Here is an 18,680-nt window from a genome sequence, read left to right on the forward strand (position 1 = left end):
TTAACACAAGCAAAAAAGCAGATTTGAGGAAGGATGCAGTGCAGAAAGGATGACGTAAAATACTGCAGTTTTCAAACAGCTACAATGCAACCCTGAAAACAAGCAGAATATTAAATTGTGTAACTGCTTGGGTATCTGTACTAACTGAAGCCCCTCCTGAGAAGCCGCATACACTTGCTCAGCCGCAGCTGCAGTGCAGTGCAGCAGCTTTCCTTATGCTCCCCTCTTCTCAGGGAGTTCGGAGAAAGTCTGGCAGAATTAGGCCAACGAGCATCAGATAATTGTCCAAGTGCTGAATAGCTTGCTGCGCTGACAAAGGCGATGGGACAGCTGAACAAGGAGACACAAGCGGGCTGGGAAAAAGCAGGACACAACTGAGCGTGGGCACTGCCATTCCCTCAGGGGGGAGACGGAAGGGAAAGGGAATGCTGGGCAGAATTACTGACCAGCACCGTGCTAGTTCGCAGAAACACTTCTTATTCTTGCAATGGATTTTGTATAACCCACAGTCCTGTGAATTCTCTTATTTAATGGACTCTTCAATTCTTTGATTCTTTTGTACATCTCATAACATGTTAATAGCCTCACAAGGATATATTAAAACTACTAAGCTTGAGGGAATTAATGTCTACTGATAAAGCAGAAGGAATTAGCTGGAAGCTATTTTTATACTGGATCCACTGGGACAAAAATCAAATTCTAGGACATTCTGTGGAGGTGTCTCACACTTTTGCAGCTATTACAGAAAAATCCCCAGTTTAGCAGCATTTCAGTAGGGCAAGCATGAGGAACTTCTGGCCAAACTGGACAATCCCAGTATACTGAAAATCCCTGTAAAGTCTTCAGAGGAGAACCACAAACCAAACAGCCATGCCAATTCACTAATGTAAGATATTTTGTTCTTTACTCCCTATTACCACCTAACAGATAACTTTTCCCCTAATCAGCTGCTCCTGCAGCTACTGTAAGTTTTAGAAATAAAGCAATGGGAAAATGACAGTCACAAGATCAATGAAAAGAAAAGAATCAGTAGTGTAAAAAAACCTGCAAACCTTCCTGAAAGGTCAACCTTGTTAGCAGGGATTATGGAAAACAAATTCCATTAATTCTTCCCTCAATGTACTTCTGTAGTGTTTTGTTTTAATCAGATTATTTTTCAATGTGCACACAGCAGGATCTTAAGGAGAAAAAAAAAAAAGATAAAAGACTAGCCCATTGTAATACCCTGCATAATACAGAGCTCTGTCTGAGTCTATAAATACTCTTGTCTCTATACTTTAGAATTTTGAGCTCATTAGGGGATGTGAACTGCATATTCTACCCAAAGAAAACCCCTCAGTATACTCAGGTAGCTGCTACTGTATAATGCTAGCCAAAATACCTACTCAAGATTTAAGCTGCAGTGCCTAGTTGTGCATTCAGCTTTGTACATATACATAAGGAAATGGGAGGTAATGCTACAAAATGGCTCAAAAGGTGCAACCACCTTTGCTGACTGCAAAGCATATTAGCAAAGAAAGTTTCTCTTCTCTTAGAAAGTATAACACAGTCAATCTCCCTCTATGCATTTAACTCCTGCTGGTTAAAAATGCTGCTATGCTTTCATTCAATGAAAATACACCCAGTTAAAAGTTCCTGTGGTAAGCAACTATAGCTTTCCTGGCTGAGTCATCCTTCATCAGCTCCTTGCACGCTCCATCACCTTCAGGAAGATCAGATGAGCACAGTTGGACAGATACCAAAGATTTACACTTGCCAGAACAGTACAAAATGACTAAGAACTGAGACTCAGCAAAAAGAAAGAAAAAGTTCTCTCCTCTTTAGGATGTACATTTCCACATTTTTATACCACATCAGAACAAGTATCTTCCAATATTATATTATAAAAAAAGACTAATAATAATCGGATGTGCTTTGTTCTCTCATTTGTCTTCTTTCTAGAAATAATGTTTGGGATTTAGCACTTTTGATGATAAAAGAAACATTGCTACAGGTTTCTTAAAGCACCACCGAGACTGGAGAAGTCTAGCTAGAAACAGCTCTCAGTTGCAGTTCAATTTGCCTTTAATTGTAGAACTTTCATTTGCCAGAAGTGCAGTCTACATCCCAGACCTTTAAGAGGTCTCTGGGACCAGGGCACTGAGTAAGTTCAAAACTACAGACTATATTATAATCAACTGAGAAAGGAGGACAGAACTGATGCCACACAGAAGAGAGTCAGCTGAAGTCCGCATGCTGAATACTTCGTGTCCATACCATTTCACAGTAGCACAAACCAGCCTGTCTTCTGGAGTGGAAAATCATCTCCAACCCAAACAAAAATGCCTCTTCAGCCTCAGCAGGAGATTCACAAGTACTCCTAAGCACTCATTAGGAAAATTTACATGAGCAACTGATGCACGGTCTTGAACTGACAAGACATTTCACTGCTTTGAAGAAGTGTTGACATTTCAACATATTTTCCATCCTACAATAAAAATCTGCTTGGTACAGACAACAGTTTCAGTGCCCAGTATTTAGTAATTGGGCCTTATATAAAACTCATGCAAGAGGTTCAAAGAGCAGTGACCAGAAGAAACTAGAACTGGTCAATTTGTACATGTCACTCCACATGCGTTCTGCTATTGCTAGGTTCAGATCACTACCCAAATATTTGTAGGTAAGGGCAAATTTCAAATTATCTAACAATTTGCTTCATCTCTTGTGCATCATATTTGCCTTGGAATTCAGTAGTGTATTTCACTATTTCCATTGACTACCTCCAGTCTGGATTAGTCCACTCTATCAGAGAACACATTGCACTGACGCAAAGGCGAAGCAAGGTGTTTCACAGCTGGTCCAGACTGTGACTGCTTTTCTCCACAGTCCTGATTACTTTGCTTAACTCACTTATCAGCCTTCAGTCAGTTTCAGGCATTGTTCCAAATTTGTAAAGATTTTCAATAATCAAACTGTACTCAACATAGAAATCTGACATACAAGTTGTTAAATTATTAATAGAAGGAATTATTGGGGAACAAAAATTGCTCTTTTACTGTCAGAGTTTCAGACTGCTGTTTGCTTTCTCCTTGAAATGCTGGGGTAGTGGGGAGGGGAATAAAAATGAAAAGGAAGAATTTTATATTGGACTCTGTGCAGATATTTATTCACTTGATCCAGCTATCCTGAGTTTCCCAATATTTAAACTACTTCTCAGAGACCAAGTGCAGACAAAAGAGGCTCAGAGTCCAGGGTTCACTTCAAGTGTAAGATTTTGGACATTTTTATTCTATATCAAAGCTCTATTTCACCTATTAAAGCTAAGTTTACTAAAACTAGCTGTAACCCACCTGTAATGCAGCCTCAAAGTCATCTTTCAATCTTTCATTTTAATTATATAGATTTTGGTAGGTTACAGGAAGGTCATTTTGCAGTTAGTTCATCAACAACCAAATACACTGCATTACAATTCAGGTCTGTCATCTTGTTTCCCTTCACTGTGAAAGCACACTTAGTATTTGTATGACTAGCACCACCATTTTGAAAAATATTTCCTGCTAGTATAAACCAAAAACATTTCTATACCTGTACACGAAAAGCTCTTAAAAAAATAGCAAACATAATTAAACCATTAAACTAGAGCAATTCAGTTTGCTTGGATCATTTGGACTCCCAAATGCTTCTCTTGTTCATTCTATTCTGTTTTGCTTCAAATGAATAAAAAGGCCAAAAAGATACACTATATAATTTCAATATGATGCACATATTTAACAGAAATAAACAGAGAAAGATGTAGGACCCATGAACAAAGGATGCACAAAATACTATTTACAAAAGTATTATTGAATATAATCTACACAGCTGCATTTCTTAGGTTACAACACTATCCCTGGCTGTGCCACATTTTGGAGAAAGCAATTTTGACAAACACAGAAGTCATGGCTAGGAAAGAGCAACAACAGCTGCATAACTACTTGAATGAATAGGGTCCAATAATATCCAACTCCTAATTTATCTAACAGCTAAAATTGATAATAAGTAGGCTGGCCTTGTTTTTGAAATGCTTAAAATCTTTTTATTCATTGCTCATTTCTGTTTATCCATTAAAAGATTTCTAAAATATTTTTCTTAGGAAGAACATGTGTTATCCTATTAACTCAGCTGCAGCTAGGAACTAGTACAGAAAGACTACTCAAATAAGTAATGTTTACATACAAATGCTAAAAACATCTTCATTTAGTGAACAATACTGGCAAAAGTTCTATAAAAACAAAGAATACAGGAAATACAACTTTATTTTGCTCTTATTCTCCCTAAGTAAACAGAATTTTCTTGACACCCCAATGAATTTCTTCCCCACTTAACCCTAACACGAACTCAGGACTGATGCAAAATTCTTTGAGATGTGTTTTCTTATGAAGTGATACACAGATTGTTAAAACCACTTCATGATGACTCCACGTGATTCTAGTTTCTACATGTGATTTAAACGTGATCTATTTTTCTGTAAGTAATTCTGGTTTCTGTCATATCAGCACTGTGTATCAGAATTCAGTTCACTGAGCAGAATCATGATATCAGTCTTCTAAACTCACTCTTTTTTTAAACTTTTGAGATTAAGTTCCTAACTGCACGTCACTCCTACAAGACATCAGTCCAGATTCACTTTGAATCCAAGATTTCCAGAACACACTCTTTGTTGTGATCAACCTCAACAGAATCATCAGTATTACTGAGCAGACCATATAAAAAGGTAGTTTGAGGTTTAGATATGCAAAGTCCACATGTTAAGTTGGTCTACTTAGCTTCTAAAAGTGAAGATACAATTCATGGACAGAAAGAAAAGAAATCTACTTCTACTCTGCAGACATTATTGCTCAGCTTTTACTGCACAAAGTTCCCTACCGACTAGCCACTTCTTGAGCAGAGAAGGTATTTAACACTTGCTGCCTAGCAGTAACATTTGAGATAAAAAGTGTAGCCAGACCTATGTGCTTGTAACATATGAATAAGTCCAACTTTCCTTCTGAGAACCTTTTTCAGCCAAATATCAGAAATGACAGATTCATAAAGCATTTACAGAACAACTTCAGTAGCAAGCTTTTACACCACTATTTTCCAACTGAACAAATACAGTTCTTTCAAGGTGCTCTGTTTCTCTTGAAGTCTGAGATGAAGAACAACTCCCCTAACAAAAATATTTAAGATTGCTTACCTTGTGGCTTTGGATTTGAAGCTGAACGTGGGGACTGTTTGACTGGCACACTTCCATTTATTCCCTGAGCCGCTTCATTGTATACATTCTGCTCAACTAGCTTGCTTGGGGCATCTACTGTGCAAGATCTAGACAATACTAAGGACTTTGGACAGATACTGCTGCCTGAAAAACAAATACAAAATCCCAGGAGTTAGAAACAGGATTAAATATAAGGTAGAATGACTATAAACACACTTATTAAGTGCTAACATGTCTCTATAGAGAAAATTAGAATACTCATCTATCCTTTAAAAGTGCCTCATCCTAAAAACATACTTGCCTTTCACTGGAATTTATTATGTTGTTTAAAACTTGAAGAGCTGGATACAAAAAAAGACTTCCACTGTGACTAACCTAAGCTTTCCTATAGAAAGATTACAATTCTAACAGACTTTTTTCCTGTCTGAATTGTTAAAGTCCCTGTTCTACAAAACTGTAGAAGAAACAGCATTTTTGTTCAGTCAATCTATGTTTATATTCTAAGTGTCCACAAAACGTTATACATTCAAAAAGTTTATTTTACTACAGAAGGTAGCACCCAAGAATTAGCTAAACATATTGCAACTGTTTTTTGTAGGAAAGGGCTCCTGTTGTAAATATTAAAAAAAAAAAAAATAATCAGCAAAGCATAAAGCTAGCCGACTCATCTATTAATTTCTTCCTAGCAGAATGGAATTTATTTTGATTAAGAGGATCAATATGCAGCTATTGGTAACAAAGCTAGGACAAAACATAAAGCAAAGCATATTCACACACTGGAAACTGTAATAAAAGCACTTATTAGAATGTGGTGACAAAAGCCTAAAGCATGCATTTTTGTTTTCAGGTATGAAAGAAATTGGTTCTGTAAACACAATCAGAAACTTTAAATAATAATATGAAGGACCTTGATATCTCATTTAGGTCAATATTCATTCACCTCTAAATCAAAAAAAAATCCACAACTTTTTTGTGAGGAGCAAGGGAGAGGAGGAAACCCCATTTATCATTTATTGCGGTGTTGTCATAATTATTTTCATTTTTAACAACATGATTAGGGTAGAGTTTGGACACTTCAATTTATTGTTACTATTTGCCATCATTTTACCTTTGCTTGCTTGTGCTAGTAGAAATGCAAGCATAAGTTGGGTTTTCTTTGCATGTTCCCAAATAAAGCAAATCCCAAACCCACCCAACTATTTAATAAGGTGATCTGCAGCGTGTGGACCCTCTGATTTAATCCATTTCCCTCTCCCATGGCAAAATCCATCATATCAAGCCATTCCTAGCAACAGCCAAGCCTGCTCTTAGAACAGCGGTGGAAAGAGACGCTATAGCTATTGCCCAACGCTGCTTAAAAATTCTTCAATGTTTTTTGGACTCCAACAATATTTTCAAGTATTCATGCTTTGTTTCTTAGAAGCTTGTTTTTCATTTTAAACACTGAAGTAGCCCTACACCAAAAAAGCTGCCTCTACAAACATGGAGACCCTCCCAGGTCCATGGCGAGACCAACAACTCGCTCTACCAAAGCGCCAGTACTCTGACCACCACCTGCAGCTGCAGCATGGCATCTTTGCCTTTCCCATTTCATTCAATTAGCAAGTGATCTGCCAAGAACGTAAAGGTGGCTAGGCCCAGAACAATGTGGATAAACTAACAAGGCCCACCACATACGGAAGCTTCTCAGACATTTGTGATCTTAGGCAGAAATTCCTTTTGTATTGCTCCACACACAAAAAGTTGTATCGTACTACAGCAGTGGGAGCTCGGTCCCATGCCATTCCTCGATGCCTAAGAAGGTACCTTATGTGCTGATTCTGTTCCTCCTATGGAGGTGGGAGTACTGAAAGCTCTTAGATGGACCAAGGTGATGGTACAGAGGGTCATAACAGCAAGCCTTCTCTATCAAAGAGCCATCAGGCTGAATTTCCCTGTCCTACAGAATCCCATACCATACTATAGCAATTTACACTCCAACTGCAGAATCAGGTAATTCAGAAACAAATTTAAAAAAGAGTAACTCCTGCAGGATCAGTACGATGCACAAGTACAAGTCAGGTAGGCGCACGTAATTTATGAATCTACATTCAGATCACTCTCATAACTCTGCAATGAGGGTGGAAGTGTGAAGTATTAGAGCTTTCTGAAAACCATTTTGCCTGCAGATTTGACAACTAATACGCTTCAAAATCTCCAGCTCCCCAACTGCAGCTCAGTAAGGGGCATTGCTGCTGTCAACCATACAAGAGAAGGTTGTAATTCTCCATCAGACTGGTACCTTGTTTATTACAAGGATTCCCTAAGAAAGCAAGGTGCTGCTGGGGTCAGAATAGGAACTTATTTTACATACACAATGTTATTAAGGCATTTACTCCTGTTTAGGGTTTTCACTCATGATTACTTCAAGCTGGGACAGATGCAGAGCTGCTGCTAAGAACAGGACAGGTCTGGGGTCTGCCACTCTTCCTCCATCCTCATCAACATCTGCTCCAGCTTCTGCTTCTGGCAACTCCTTCCCCTATGCCAGCACCAGCGCTCATCCAACCACACAGTGAGATGAGCAGCAGAAATGATGCATCTGCCTTAAGAATCAATGTTGTCACCATCACATGCCCCCTGCTATACTGGAAAATACTAATTGCATTCAGTGGGCAAAAGGCATTTTGTAAAGCTCATCCACTGTAATATAAAACCATAACACAACAGAAAAGACTGCTTCTCTGTAGCAGGATCTTTTGCAACTGCTTACGGTAAACAAAAGCTCCAAGAGGTGTTCTCACTCAAGATGTGCTCTGGCTTCACACATCTAACAAACTCAGCACATGGGGAGTGCAGGAAACAGAACATCTTCAAATTCATTATTGTTATACAAGCTATTGTACAAATTACTTATCCTGTCTGGAAGCCATATTTGCTGGAGAGGGACACGCTACAGACATTTAAACAATATTTCAAACTAGTAATTCTGCTGATCATGTCACATCCTCAAGCTGTGTGTTTTGAAGAGTAAGGCAGCCATATCAGGATGAGCAGCTTTCTTTACGTGTAAAGCTGGAATGGGAAAAGGTAATGAAAATATAGCTACACCATACTCCTATACAAAATTGAGTAGTCAAATCCTTTGGAAAAAAGCATCCTTTAATATCTCTGGGAATCGGAGCCTCAGTTTCTATCCAGGGAAGGCTGTATCTTTCCAGGTGATGTAGACAAGAAAATTGTGGCAGAAATACTGAAATTTTCACCACAGACTTGTATCTAGTGTATTGTATGTAAGTGTATTATAACAGAAGCCCAAAACAAAAATACCAAATACTTGCTGCACAATCAGCAGCATACATTTCAGTAGGATTTCTCAATGCTGTCCATTTAAGCAAGCAGTAACATAGTCTACCTTTTAGGAATACAGTTGTTGCCTTGCAGGTACAACTTAAAATACCATTAGATATGCAAAAAGTCAGACATGCTGGAAAAACCTGCAGCTCTTGCTGGGCTGAAGTAGATTCCCATTGTGATTATTTCTGACCTGATTAAAGAAACACTTGTGTATGACTGCTATTCCTATGCATTGTAATGACAGAGAAATTTTACTGAAGTCAGAAACACACCATTCAACAAAATACTACCAGCCAGTTACTGTGTTCACTAGCACAGGATTAATATAATGCCTCTTATAATTGGGGCTGATTAAACACACTGAAAAGGAGAGAGAGGGGCGGAAAGTTTTAACGAAATTTAAAAAGGGGATAGGCAAGAATGTAAGCAAGGAAGAGGAGGATATTACTAACAGAAAAGAGAAGTAAACACTGTAAATTTGATAAGCACTCTAATTATTTTGCTTATCATCTGCAAGGAAATGAGAAGCTAAAATGCTTGCAAACATGCCTGCATCTGGAAGAATGTTTGAAGCTAGGTGATGCATTATCTATTTTTTCAGAGCATTCTAATTAGAAATAACTTGGACCCATGAACATGTAATCAAACATAATCAGCCAGCCTGAAATGCCAGTAACATGAAAAAAATGGCTTATTTATATTCACAAAAGGTTAAACTATTGTTTTAGTATTGCATAGATTCTTCCATCAGCAGTTCCATAAGCTTCAGGAAGACAATCTCAACACCACTGGGTCTTCTATCATATTTATTCTGTTTTGTTTATAATAAATAGTGCATCTATACTGTTCCAGCACTGCCTAATTTTTACTGTCATTGTGATCCCACTCTCAATCATACAATCTGAATGAAAGAACTGCAGCATTTCTGGATATAACCAAAGTCTATGAGAAAAGGGTTATTCTCTTGTGACTGTCAGGAGGCAAAATTTAAGTCTCAAATTACTTCTCAAAATTATAGAGTGATGTATACCTACGGTGTTAAGTGCCAAGAACACCTGCCATAATGGCTGTTGTCTTCATGTTCTACTGCTAGATACTTTCATGCAAGACCATTGCAAAGCTTCAGCCTTCCTACTCATCTCTGGACGTATGTGGAGGTTCGGCTAATAGTCTATTTATGAAAGCATCGGTTTAGCCACAATAACCTACCTAGCCACACAACCTCCTGATCAGTTCAGAAGAGCATTAAGTAGCACTGACACTACAAGAGACCAATTCAACCCATCCACTTACTCACCAAACACTACAGGAGCTGCAGCAAGGCCAGGACATGACTGAGCAGCTTCATGAGCACAAACAAGGCAGTCTCGCCTGGGCAGTTGTAACAACAGATTTGCTGAGGCCTGAGCAGGAAATCTAGTAAATCAGGTCATGGATTTTGCTCACAATTGTGTCCAAACCTGCCCTCGAAACAAAGTTTCTAGTAACTTGGTACCTACCCTTCTCAGGTTTGTCCTGTATGTGAGAGGAACCGACGTGTTATTGAGAGGCTTATACTGCTGATGCATACCCAAACATGTTTTAGGAATACCTGGACTAAGCTCAAACAATCTGAAAATTAGGAGTATGGAGGAGGAGAGTAGGAAGTCTGAAAGTCCAAGTTTCTCTCACAAGGGAAAAAAAAAAATAATCTACCTTCCTCCAAATTCTATTAGATGCCATCCACTGAAGTTAATTACACATTTTTGTTTCGATATATCTTCACCTCTCCTATCACAGTGGTGACAGAGTTGTGAATGCTTTGCAGCTGCAGAATAATACAAAAACTTCATACTGATATTCTGTTCTGTGCGGATGAGCGGTAAAGGTTAAACATCAGGTCAGCCTTCACTGTGGTGAGCCACGGCTAAAATAAAGTGAACAGCTGATAACCCAATACTGTAAAAAGAGAAAAAAAAATTTGCTGAAGTCAGGAGGGCTATCTCACTGAAGAAATTAGTTTTCGTTCTGCAAGAAGGTGACGACGAAAAAAATAATAGGCAAATATCCGAAGGTTTAGAATTATCTTTGAAAAGTGGAATCTTGGCTAAGCATAGGACACAGATCAGGTTCTATTAAGGATTAGTTCAGATACATACGCTGGCAAAATGCAAAAATGTAGAGGTTTTTCTTGAAAAGCTCTTCTCCAGACACAAGCAAAAATATTCTAAGCTCAACAGAAGAAGGTAGACCACTTTCTGGGAATAATGAAGATGTAAAGCATATAAGGCTATTATTTCTCACTGCATGGGAATATTCCTAGAGCTACTAAACAAATATTATCCTCCTTTTCATAGCATTTACTGCAGGGAGTAAATGAATCTTCAAGTAAATAAAGTAGACCTAAATTGTAGATAGCAAAAAGTATATCGATACTGCTTTTTTAATTCAATGACCTCTGTAAATGCACTCACATCTGATGGCAAAGTTAAACAGATGAAACAAATTGAACTTAAAACTGGCAGGCCAAACACTACACAATACTTGCTAAGAACTAGAAAATAGCTTCTTGGTGGCTATGCTGCCTTACATAATAACACAGAACAGAGGTTTCAAATTGTGGGATGCATAAGAGTATGTGAACCACTCGCAACAATACACAGTGCAGTAATACAGAAGGAGAATGGAAACAAACTTCAGCAAGTTTAACTGTGCACATCACAAGATATTCTAAGAACAGAATCAACTTTGTCTTTTGAAATAATTTCATTTCTAACAGAATAAGGTGGGTGATGCAGAGTGTCCCAATTCAAAGTAGATAGGTACCCATATCTGTCTGCTTTAAGATTAAACATTACTGCACTGGTTTGGTGTGTGCATATTCATGAGACTCAAGCACTCAGTGTTGCCTTTCCCATACTTTGTCAAGCTTTATATAGTTGTTCTGGTTGGAAGCAACCATGTAGAGGAATGAAGCTGGGCTAATTAGCATTGATAATATACAACTGTGGGCTGGCTTCGGGGCAGCGGGTTGGCTGATGTAGATAAGGTGCAGCTGTGGCTGGTTCCCGTTGAGTGGTTAAGCAGCCAATGAAGAGAGAGCAGCCAACAAAGAGAGCAGGAAAGACCTGGATGAGGAGAGACAAGGAGAAGGCAGCAGAGGGACTGGCACGAAGAGTATGAAGAAACAGCACAAACAGTAGATTGACCTTTGAGCCCTGGGGGGGGACTGGTGGCCGTGCCAGGGCAAGGCATGCTAACTACTTAGTGAAGTTAACTTGGTATGTGATGGTAAAAGACCTTGTTGCAGCTGGCTAGTTTTGGGAGTGCTGCGACAAAACCATGCATCTTTCCCACAGTAACTTTCATTTTTAGACCGAAATAGAACTTAAAGTAACTGCTACTGAAGAGGTACAGTTTGCCAAGTTACCAGCTATGGATGCTACCACATTTAAATCAGCGGCCCCTTCAAGATTATGAACTCCGAGCTTTAACAGAAAACACTGAAATATTAACAAAGTAAGATTTATAAAAAAATCTCCTGATCTCAGTCTTAGTATACTGTATACCATGTAAAGTAAAGGACTGAATGGTGAATTTCACATTCACTACAAATGTTCTGCCAACACTGGCTACAGCAGACTCACTCAGTGTGCCTTAGTCTGTTGTCGTGTCTGGTTGTGATCTTCATTCTTTTGGCTCTGATCTAATACTCATTTCCATGTAGGCAGACCTGCACATCTGCTGAGTCTTATTAAAATTAGTAAGTCAGCAATTAATGGGATTATCTTTCAACATTTCTCTAAATTTTGGATTAGCACAATAATGTAACATGCACTGCCTGTGCTGTTCAAATAAAACAAAAAGCACTGTACAGGATTTCAAGCTACTTTTTCCCCAGACTGAGTCCAAAACACTATTTCCTTAGAAGTAATCATGGTTTCTCCGTGCAACATGCACTGATTACAGTACATTCCTCATCAGAGAGGGCACATTTGGGAATCGGGAATATGGAGGTGGAACACGAGGAAAGGAAATGCAAAGCAAGTAGAAAAACCACCTTCAACATCTGGAGTCTTTAAAATCAAAGTTAATTTGCTAGAAGTCCCAGTGGTATATACTATAAATGTTAACTAGCCACATAAAACTGAAAAAGGATCAGTGGACAGCTTTTTAAAACCATATTAAAAAGGCATAGTTTTGATCCTTCAGAGAACAAGTCCCCCTGTATTCACCAGCATCTTCACCTTTCCCTGACCAGACCACTATCTTCACACTGTCACCTACAGTCTTAGCAGAGCCACCACACACTGATCACTCACTTTTTGGAGGTGGATGGTAGTGAAATCGATGCTTAGGGACAGAGAAGCTGGAGGGTTGCTGATGGCCGTAGGGAGGAATTACAAAGCACTGCTCATGAGACGGGTTGCAGGGGCTGCAAGTCACGGATATAAAGTGTGACAACCTTATTCCTGGCCATTTGCTGCTGTGGCTTTCCACTCCTACCCTCTTCCCTCATCATAGGGAGAGGAGGTAGCAAGTCTTTGGGCCTTGCTACTGATTCAGCTTTAGCTGGCAGGACCCCCAGAAACCTGTCACTGCTGCTTCCCCACCACAGGGCAGTGGGGCTGCTGGATGGAGCCGGCAGAACCACCCAGCGCAGTGGCTGAAGCACACTGGCATCTCCCTTGACTGGAAAATTATGATTTTGAGTAGGCTGCCAATGCACAGCTTGTGGTTTGAAAGTAGCAGCTTATGACTGAAGTCCTGTGCCAAAAACACAGCATCTCTTACTCCAAGGTTCTTATGAGTCACCTACACTTGTACAGACTGGGACAATGGCTTTGCTGATGGCAGTCATTCATCAACTATGTAATGAATAATGGAGGTTTCTTATATGAACAGAGATAATCAAAGTTGAAGCCACATCTCCAGAAAGGCATATGACTGAAGAGAAAGCTCAGAGTACGAGGACTTCTGTTTACAGGAACCAAGCACTGCTCTTTCACAAACGTAGTTCCTGTATTAAAAAAAACATTCCCTCAAACCTTGTTTTCACTTTGGTCTTTGAACAAGTATTATCAAGCTGAAAACCTAAAGAAAATATGCAATAGTGTTTTTTTACTTGTAAAGACTTTTCATGGCTTGTTTTTCACAAAACAACATCAATATCTCTTTCAGCAGTTTTGGACAGTATCTTTTCTTTCTTTTATATTAAGCCTATCTACAAGGCCTAAGGGTGACCATAGTTCCTGACTCTACAAGCCACGTACCATGAGCTTCATATAGTAAAGAACCACAAGGTTACAGTGGAGGAAAAGAAAAGCAAGCAAGAAAGAAAATGGGTACAGTAAGCAGTGGCAGCTTCATCACTCCAGGATAAGGCAAGGTAAGTAGATCCCGTAACCAAAGTCATCTACCCTGCTGCTACTGGCTCATTTCTACACCTGCTAACTTCAGGTAATTCCTCCTTCCTTGTCAGCACAGCCTTTTGCCAGTTCCATAACACATAATGGCAACTTTCAGCTCAAGAACTGCTTCCCACACGGCTGTGTGTCACAAAGTCAAGGAGCGTCCTGACTACATAAGTCACCCTCTTCCCCTGTTGCGACTGTGGGAACACGGGCGAGCTCTGTATCTGAGGGTCACTTCCTCGCCTCCCCATGAGCTCTTTACAGCTTCCTACATGTTTGACAAAGGAAGGGTCTGAGTAAGGTTTGTGTGACTTTCTTAAGTACCCACTGCATTAATACTGCTATTTTGATTATGAATGCTAGCACAAGAAAAGATGAACAGGATGCACCTCCACCAAGTTCTCCCCCAACTATTTTTTCCTTTTGGTTTTCTGCGTAGAACTGTGTGAGGTAAGCAACATCCCCTCAAATATTATTTTACTTAACACTGAAATCTTTTCACTGAGTTTTTAATTGGCACTAGCATATTCTGCACAGATGACAGTCATCATTTTCTAAATGTCCCAAGCTCCCATTTACTAATTAAGACACCCTGTTTGTATAAGCAGACTCACTGATCACAAAAGAATCACTTGTGTGAGCAAGCATTGCAGCACAGAGCCCTGTGTGTTTCTTTCACTTCATTTGTCCAGTCTTAAAATGATTTATTTTCTTTTTGTTACAATATATAAGATAAAGAGCATGACACCATGCTAGGCAGCAGAGTCTAACTTCATATGAAGGACAGCATCTGCACTACTTGGGTCAGGTGAGGGAAAAATGCAGCTGATTGTATCTCATCCAAACCATTGGAATGATTCAAGAGGCAATATTAACATATACTTACTAGGAAAGTGTAGTGATAACTCAGAAAATGACAAAACCAGCTTCCCCTCTATAACCGATAAGTCATTATGAAGTAACAGTGTGTTTGCATTTTTAGACAAATACTAGCAGTTTTTAAAAAAATAAATTTGATCTGACTATAAATTTCACCGTTTTGCTCCATTTACGCTGCTTCAGAGGACTTCTCTAACAAACCAGTCACTGACATTTTCATCTTATACTCTGCCTGGTGATCTGTGCAGTTATTTCATATTCATCTTAACTTAGGGCTATTTTAGAAAATGTGCATATGCTTGAAAACATGAAATTTGCTACTTCTGTTGATAAAAGGACTAAAAGAAAGTATTTTTAGAAAAAGGATGCTAAACCAAAACCCAAAAAAATCAACAAAAAAACAACCCACAGACCCAAGGCAGGGGGTGGGGGTGGAATCTATTTACAGAAGGTTGAAACTGTAATTGATCTATTACTTCAGAAAATCTGAGCAGAAGTTGTTGAAATAAACACACTGATAGCATTCAAGTCATTTATAATATATCCAAAACTCAGAACAGCCACAGATCCAAACAGAAGTCAATTATTCAATACAAGCCAATAAAGTTACCACTGATAGATGGAAACCGCTTCCCACATCCAACTCCTGAGGCAGTCTGTGTGTGCAGCCAGCATCTGACAACCTGAAGCCCATCCAGCAGCCAGCTGTCACAGACACAAGTTGTTCCACCCATTCCCCTCCCTCCTCCTGGCTGTCTGCTCCCACCACTTTCTGTGCATCAGTGCTGGCACGCATTCAGCCCCAGAATGCAGTCTGGGAAAGATAAGTCATCAGAAATGTAACCCCACCAAAAAAATAAAGCAGCCAGTTTCACGCATTTGTTCACCTTAGATGCACCACAGCTTGGCCAAAGATAGAAATTTATTGATGAGGAAAGGAATACAAGACTCCCTTTCCAGAAGCAAGTAGCCACTGGATAACGTTAATCACGTTGAATCACATCTCAGTGGGGTTGGAGCAAACAGTAGGGAAGGGGGAGTGTGTAGCTCTGTGTGTATGAGTCAAAAAACTATTCTCTAAAAATGCATGGCTTCAAAATTTAAAGTAATGCCCTAATTAAAGAACAAGCTGCATGGTATTAACTGCACAATAGCATCACAACAGGCTACCAGGCACTACCCCCTGTTCTGTGAAAGTTTACAAGAGAATATAATTATGAACTTAATAAAGAACAAAGCTCCGATGGAGGGAAACAGGCGGTTGCTCGTCCCTTACAGCAGCATCAGCGGTGCAGCTGTGCGGCACCCTGGCTGCTCCGTGGCGAATGCCTTTCCTCCCCCAAGCCAGGGGCAGGCAGCCCACTGTCAGGCTCCCCAAGCAATTCAGTCTCCCTGCCAAGTAATTAACAACCATCATCTACGAAACACAGAAAAACAAGCAGCTCCCTGGGAATGCTCTCTGCACCAAAACAGAAATATAAAGAACCCAAAGCTGGACACTTCACAAGAATTCAAGTGCTTCCTGCTTTTGACCTGGTTGGGAAAAAAAAAAAAAAAAAAAAAGGGAAGAACAGTCACAAAAAGCCTGATTTAAGTACATTTAGGGCCTTCCTGTGAGATCATTCAAGAAGGACCTTTCTTGCCCAGTCCTTTTAAAGTCTACAATAATTACGCCAGCTTTTACATTGTCTCTTGTCCATAAGGAGTGAGAGATCACCGTTTTACACTAATTTCATCCATTCACAATCATCCTTACAGAAGGAAGTGAAATACAGGTCGCCTAGAATCCAAATGGGAAAAAAACCCTTAGCCCTAAATTACCAGACATGACCACTGATCATGCTGTCCACAGAATTCACTCCAGATTAATAGACCTGCACATCAGTACAGTTGCCTCTTGAACATACATACAGATTGAAATGGCTTTACATTTTATGCTATGAACCGGCAGAGAGATACAAATTCAGAACTGTTCTATTGTTTAGTCCTCTCTTCTCTCTTTTCCAGACCCCCATTTAAAATATACATTTTAAAAAAGATAAAAAAATAACTGCATGGTGAATTTAAGATGTCATTTCATAAAACTTCTTAAGTTGGAGAATTAAAATAATTTTTGATGCAGACTTCGATGAGTATTTACCATACTGTTCCAAAAACCTTAATAGCCACATGAATATTTATCTGTGAATGTGCAAAAGGATAGGAAATGTGGTTGTTGTTTGGGTTTGTTTTTTTTTTTAAAAAAAAAATAAATTATGCAATGTAAGTATATATTAAACTCAACTACATTTCAGGAAGAGAAAGAATTTTGTAATAGCTCAAATTTTGTCCAACACATCTGAAGGATATGCAACCTTTCACTTTGCAAACATTTTGAAAATGAGGACATTTGAAGGCCCAAGGACAGAACAAGAAAAGGCTGCTCAACCCCCAACTGCGGCTACGCCAGACAGAGTGAGACAGCCCCCCCACCAAGAGATGAAATGTTTTCTTCTCCATCCCTCCACATCCCCGTAGCTCGCACTGCTCACTTCTCAACAGCTTTAACACTCACCAGGTTTCTCTCCAGGCCATCGTAGCCCCCTCCAGCCAGCAGGCCAGTGGACACCGGTTTTATCTCAGGCGCTTGTGCTGTGTCAGTGAGCTGAACTGGCTCGTCGATGAGACCCACCCAAAGGTCTGGGAAAGTCCCACAGAGGGACTGGGCAGCCTTTTGGCAGCAACTGGCCTCTGGATCACTTGAGCTGTTCACAGAACCGCAGCCCAGCAAAATATGGCTGACTTCTATGCTATATTTACTGTTTTCCTTCAAGCCTCGGGTTTTGGCATCAGAAGGAAGTGTATCAAAATAGTCATTAAAAAAAAGCAGATGGCTTGCACGTTGGGGAAGAAAGTTTCCCAAAACAGAAAGTAAATAAAATCTATGAAGTTACTCTAAAACATAATATTTGTTTAAGTCTACACATTTAATTCTTTATACAATACAAGGTTTGGAAATATTCCAATCCCTCTCCAACCTACATAACCTAACCCAGCTGTTGCCTTCTCTTCTTTTTTTTTTTTTTTCTTTTTCAGTGACAGGTCAGGATTGTAAGAACTTTTTCACAAGCAAGTAAGAGCACTCACAGTGTTTTAAATATTTTATGTCAATCAAAAGGACAGATTGTGTTTCCTTACTACCTATACTTCTCAAGGTCAATCATTGCCTGTAAGGAACACATATTCACTAAATTTCCAAACTCTTAATGTTACAGAAATTTATTCCTTTTATTTTATAATAGTCACAAATCTAGGATAAGAGAGGAGAGATGGGGAAGAGGAGCATTCCATAACCATTTTGAATTTTTAGTAAAGACTCAACAAATTCACTGGGTTTACAAGCACTGACATAAACCATTATACTGTTTATATAGCACCTACCAGGTGAAAAACTAACATAAGTCTCAGGGTGCTGCAGTCACAAAGCCAAGCATAGTGATGGTACGAATGAAGACACTTAAGCCTCTGTTGACTTCTGGGTCAAAGTATCATTGAACCTTTCAAAATGACATTGATTTAAATCAATTTTTCAGCAATACTTTCCCCTATAATGAACGCTACTACTAAAAAAAAAATATCTCTAAAGTTTCAGTCTTCAGAAACATCAAAACTTCAGAGAAGGTACATTCTACATATTTTCGTATTTGTTATGGGCCTTTAGTACTTCGAAAAACAGCTTTGCTCAGACACACTCTGAATTGTACTTTGTGATAGCAGTAGATACGCTGCCGTATGAATTTATACCTTTCTATAAGCTTCAGGTGCTACTCCCCTCTCACCCAGTCCCAGCAGTCAGTACTGGAAGGATTTTTTTCCAT

The 18,680-nt window shown here is 39.3% G+C and overlaps 1 protein-coding gene across 7 annotated transcripts in view; it reads right to left on the minus strand.

The window, feature by feature from the left end:
- Positions 1-18,680, minus strand: part of FGD4 (FYVE, RhoGEF and PH domain containing 4) — a 110,161-nt gene that overhangs the window by 32,600 nt on the left and 58,881 nt on the right. For all 7 annotated transcript variants that reach the window (XM_037388260.1, XM_037388266.1, XM_037388262.1 and 4 more), the window contains exon 2: positions 5,195-5,359. In XM_037388260.1, coding sequence (XP_037244157.1) covers positions 5,195-5,359 — 165 coding nt within the window. The remainder of the gene's footprint in view (positions 1-5,194; positions 5,360-18,680) is intronic.

This window comes from Falco rusticolus, chromosome 5, assembly GCF_015220075.1.
Source record: "Falco rusticolus isolate bFalRus1 chromosome 5, bFalRus1.pri, whole genome shotgun sequence".
Taxonomy (NCBI): domain Eukaryota; kingdom Metazoa; phylum Chordata; class Aves; order Falconiformes; family Falconidae; genus Falco; species Falco rusticolus.